General features: G+C 57.1%; 1 protein-coding gene and 1 gene segment (V, D, J or C); both read right to left on the bottom strand.

The window, feature by feature from the left end:
* LOC104836802 overlaps positions 1-965 on the bottom strand; it is a 1,990-nt gene extending 1,025 nt beyond the window's left edge. The window contains 2 exon segments of the V gene segment in view: positions 483-779; positions 920-965. Coding sequence covers positions 483-779; positions 920-965 — 343 coding nt within the window.
* Positions 966-2,199: 1,234 nt separating this feature from the next.
* Positions 2,200-4,673, bottom strand: part of LOC104837047 (vacuolar protein sorting-associated protein 29-like) — a 3,012-nt gene continuing 538 nt past the window's right edge. The window contains exons 2-5 of the mRNA XM_010575915.1: positions 4,450-4,519; positions 3,814-4,002; positions 3,020-3,255; positions 2,200-2,425 (exon numbers count right to left, since the gene is read on the bottom strand). Coding sequence (XP_010574217.1) covers positions 2,308-2,425; positions 3,020-3,255; positions 3,814-4,002; positions 4,450-4,519 — 613 coding nt within the window. The 3' untranslated portion in view covers positions 2,200-2,307. The remainder of the gene's footprint in view (positions 2,426-3,019; positions 3,256-3,813; positions 4,003-4,449; positions 4,520-4,673) is intronic.

Below are 4,673 nucleotides of genomic sequence, written 5' to 3'. Positions count from 1 at the left end.
GGGGAACTGGGCCCTGCAGCATGGGGCAGGGTCGCTGGGGGCCATCGCAGCATTTCTTTCCCGAGAGGGTGGTCAAACACTGCAACAGGCTTCCTAGAGAGCTGGACGATGCCCCAAGCCCGTCAGTATTCGAGGGGCATTTGGACAATGCCCTTAACAACAGGCTTCAACTTTTGGTCAGCCCTGCAGTGGTCAGGCAGTGAAACTAGATGATTGTTGTAGTTCCCTTCCAACCAAAATATTCCATTCCATTCCAACCTCCTCTCCTCTGCTTCACAAATGACAAGGGATGGGCACAACCCTGGGGCTCTAAGGGATGACGGACCTGGCAGACCAGGCACAGCCACCTACAGCACAGGCCAGCAAGGGCAGGGACAAGGTGTTGACCACCATCAAACGGGGAGAGCAGAGACTCATAACTGGCCCTTGCGATGGCAGGAAGTTTTTGGATCACTTGCCCATGGATCCATGTCACCAGACACCATAGCTGCTGCTGTCGTAGCCACCACAGTAATAGACAGCCTCGTCCTCGGCTTGGACCCCAGTGATGGTTAACGTGCCCGTGGAGCCAGATGTAGATCCGGAGAATCGCGAAGGGATGTCCGAGGGTCTCTTGTTGTTAGTATAGATCACAGTGACAGGGGCGCTGCCAGGAACCTTCTGCTGGTACCAGCCAACAGCATTGGTGCTGCTAACACCGGAGCAAGTGATCTGGACGGTTTGTCCCACGTTCGCTGACACGGAGGGTGGCTGAGTCAGCGCTGCCTGGACCAGGGAACCTGGAGAGGAAAAGGAGAGAGGGGAGAAGACGAGGGTCAGCCAGTGCCCCACCAGCACAGCCCGCCCCGGGCAGTGGGACAGGGAAGAGACCCCTGTGCTCAAAGGCCCCGGATGGGTGCAGCAAGTCTGGCCAGGGCACCTGAGCCGTGGGCGAGCAGTGTAAAGAGGAGAGGGGCTCAGGCCATGGCACGATCCCACCAGCTCCACATCCCCCCAACGACTGGGTGTTGCCATGGACCCCGATTTCCTTTTAAGCCCCCACGTGCTCAGGCACAGCCCCTCCATGCCAATGTGGCCCCACAATGTTCCCTGGCAGCTCCTGTCCCAGTGCTCCCCCTGCCCACTGCAGGCACATCTCTTGCCCACCAAAGGCACCAAGATCATGCTGGGCTGCCTGCTCCGTGGGCCACTCAGCTGGGAAAACCAGGTCCTGCTTCACACCAGGGCACCACAACCAGGTTTCTCTCAGGAGCCACAAGACTATGACCGCTGGACCGGGGTGTCCAGGCAAATGCTCCTCAACTCTGGTTTTGCCAAATACAACCTCAGCCAAGACACGGGCCGAGGGACGGCAGGAACGCTTTTCTACCTTGCCTTGCTGAAGCATCCTCTGCAGCCACCTTTGCCCAGCCTGTGACCCTGGCATCACCCACCCACCCTTAGAACATCCCTCTGCCGCAGCACAGCTCCTCCAGCCGCGCTCCCCTTCCCCTCCCGCTTCTCCACAGGGCTCCACACCCACGGCTGGTCCAGCACCGCACCAGCACCACCACTGCAGGCTGGTGCTCCGAGACCTCCCTGGCCAGGGGCCACGATGGCTCCGGCACCACGGACGCTCCCACTTCTCAGAAGCACCACAGGGACGAGGAGCAGCGCTCCGGCCTCTGCTACCTGTGGAGCATGAGGGCAAACGCCCAGCTCTGCGCACCGGCGCAGAGCTCTCCACGCCGCTCTTCCCAGACCTGCCTCTGCCTTTCCGTGCTACCCTAAGCAGGAGGTGGGATGAGCCTGCCGAAGCAGAGTCCTTGGGCATCTCTGACAGAGCCCAAAATGTTTCAGGGCCGCGTCTCGGGAAGAAAACGGCAGCTTCCCGTCCTCCCTCGCAGCCCCCTCACACCAAATTCCAGACCCCCTTCACCTCTTAGAAGCATAATGAACAGGACCCGCATGCCCAAAGAAAGGAATTTATTATTCTATATGGCCATTGTTTTACAGAAGAGCTTCAGTGCCAAGCTACCACCACCACCCTCTGTGACTCCCTTAGGCCAGGGACACAGCAGCTCCTCCTTAGACACAGGGCATTTTCCACAGGCCTCTTAATCAGCAGTTTCTTCTGCTTCACCTGCAGGTTGGGAACCAAGACTAACGTTTTCTCACAAGCTCACGAGCAGTAGAGCGATGCGGCTGCTCTACAGCCCAACACGCCGCAGCAGCAGCACCCCCCCGTGGCCTGCCTCCCCTTCGACTTCACCAGAGAGACAAGGAATGCGAGGCGGGGAGAAGCCAACGAGCAGGTTTGAACGTCATTCAGTACTTCTTGAAGTCAATTCTTTCTACTTTCACATCACCCTCAATCAGTTGGTATACATAAGTCACAACTGTGGAAGCCTGGATGTCCATCAGTACAAACGAAGGGATGATGTTCCTGGAAAGAAAACATACTTTGTCAGTCTTCCCGGTTAGCTCACGCTTCTTGCTATTACAGACCTTCTGCTTATGTATTCTAATACACTGCATTGCCAAGGGCTGCAGGGATCTGGGAAACACCGCAGTTCGCGGGTACTGACAACAGCGTCTCAGGCAGAGTTACACTCAGCCTACAACAGCCCTTGAGGCTACTCAACAGTCTACGTCGTGTCAGGCTCAGGCATTTAAGCCGACAGTGCCTCCAGAAGTCTGATTTCCCGCCAAATATTAGGATGCAGCCTCTGTGAAGACACCAGAAAGCAAAACGCCTTCAAGAAGCTGCTGCAACTCACCCCTCTCTGGGCCCAGGAAGAAGCCCCAGACACTCCAGTGCTGGGCTGCCATGCCCAACACGTGGGCCAAGACAAACCCTGGGAGCAGGGGAGCCCTGCTGCATACCTTGGGAAGGGAGAGGGCTGGCCTCCTGCTCCTTCACGGCACCTCACCAGCGCTCTGCAGCATGGTGGCCAGACACTCACAGGTGAATTAATGCATTTCAGGTAACGCCTATGGGCTCTGCTGCACTGGGCAGATCAGGGCCCCCCTCACTCACGTTTCCAAAGCACTGTAGGCTCCTGTAGCTGATCCCGGGTTGATGTAGAATTTGTTTTCATGTTCAAATGCTTCAAATCTGTGCGTGTGTCCCGAGATGAGAATGTCCACATCCAGCTGCCTCTGCAGCAGTGCCAGGCTGGCTGCATCGCCCCAGGGAATAACTTGATGGCCGTGAATCAGCCCGATTCTGAACTGCTCAACAGTTACAACCTTCTCTTCAGGATAATTCAGGCTCTGAGAAGGAGAAAGGCACCGCCTATAAATCAGCCAGAGACCCCTCACCTATGCAATGCTGGTTCCCATGTTCCAAGACATGAACCCTCTTTTCACCATTTGAGCGCACAAGGTCCCTTTCAGCATGCAGACCCACCGGATGCTTGTACCACACTCCAGCAAGAGCAACTACAGAGCAAAGAGCGGGGAATTTGCACAGAGATCAGGAGCCTCAAGGCTACCCAACAGTAAACAAATATACACACAAGCCTCCTGTAGTTTCTGCATCTACACAGCCAGCTGGGGGACTCCAGAGGCCTCACAGCAATTACAGACAGGTTTGTGACTGAGTTCATATGAAACAAGTGCATGTATTACCCCCCCAATCCCCCCTGTTGCAAGTGCAACAAGAAGGGTCTAAAAAAATTTTTGTTTTTTCAGTCTTACTCATTCCTACTTCCTATCCTGGTGAATTACAGTTCAGGAATTGCTAGTGCTGAAGGACTCCCCAGGTTTCATCGAGACAACCACCACATGCAGGAAGGCAGGCTGAGGAATTAACAGCAGCAAAAACGTTACCTCAGAGTCCCCCCTAACAACATGGATGTCCCCAGCCAGTGTCCTGAGGTAGTCATAGCTCTCCTTGGTGCAGAGGTTTCCTGTACACAAGATGTGCTGAATCTTTCCTGGAACCAGCAGCTTCTTGAACTTCACCGGTAGACCACTACACCGGTGTGGGATGTGAAGGTCCCCTAATACTAACACCAACTTTGCACGCAGCAGGAGGAAAGAGAGTGTTTTAACCCAAGTTACTTAACAGAACAGCACAAAACCTTTTTTGCCGCTCCAGGGGGCTTGCAAAGTCTGGCAAACCATTACAGGCCCAGCAGGGATTTCTTTCAGGTTCAGCTTTGAGGAAACAACCCCTCAGCATGCCCAAGCTGCCCCGCACAGACAGCCCAGCCTGCTCCCACCCGGGGAGAGCCAGGCACTCCCACTCCCGCACGTAGCCGGAGGTGAGGGAATGCGCTGCCCGGGGGAAGACCAAGACAGCGGTCGCCGCCGCCGCAACGGGGCGAACTGAGCCAAGCAGCCGCCCCACGCTGAACCTGCGGGTTCAGGGCCGCTCCCCCGGCCCGGCGGCGGTGTAGGGAAGCGGCCGCGACCCCCCTTGGCCGCCGCTCACCATCCTGCTCCTCCACGCCGCTCCGTTACTCTGACGCGCACTGAGGTAACCAGGGCGTGACGCGCCGCCTTTTTCTCCTCCCCCGAGCCAATGGCGGCGCTAGCAGCTCCCCACGTGAGGCAGGCGCCTGTGGAAGGGGCCTAACGCCCGCCCCCTGTGCCTGCCGGAGTGGCGAGCATGCGCAGTGCGGCCGTCGCCGGGGAGGGGCTGCCCAGTGCTTTGGAGTCTGTCCTTCCCCCCCCCCCCCCCACCC

This window comes from Haliaeetus leucocephalus, unplaced genomic scaffold (assembly GCF_000737465.1).
Source record: "Haliaeetus leucocephalus isolate CR32 unplaced genomic scaffold, Haliaeetus_leucocephalus-4.0 Scaffold13, whole genome shotgun sequence".
Classification (NCBI taxonomy): Eukaryota; Metazoa; Chordata; class Aves; order Accipitriformes; family Accipitridae; genus Haliaeetus; species Haliaeetus leucocephalus.
This window is presented reverse-complemented; position numbering and strand designations above follow the sequence as displayed.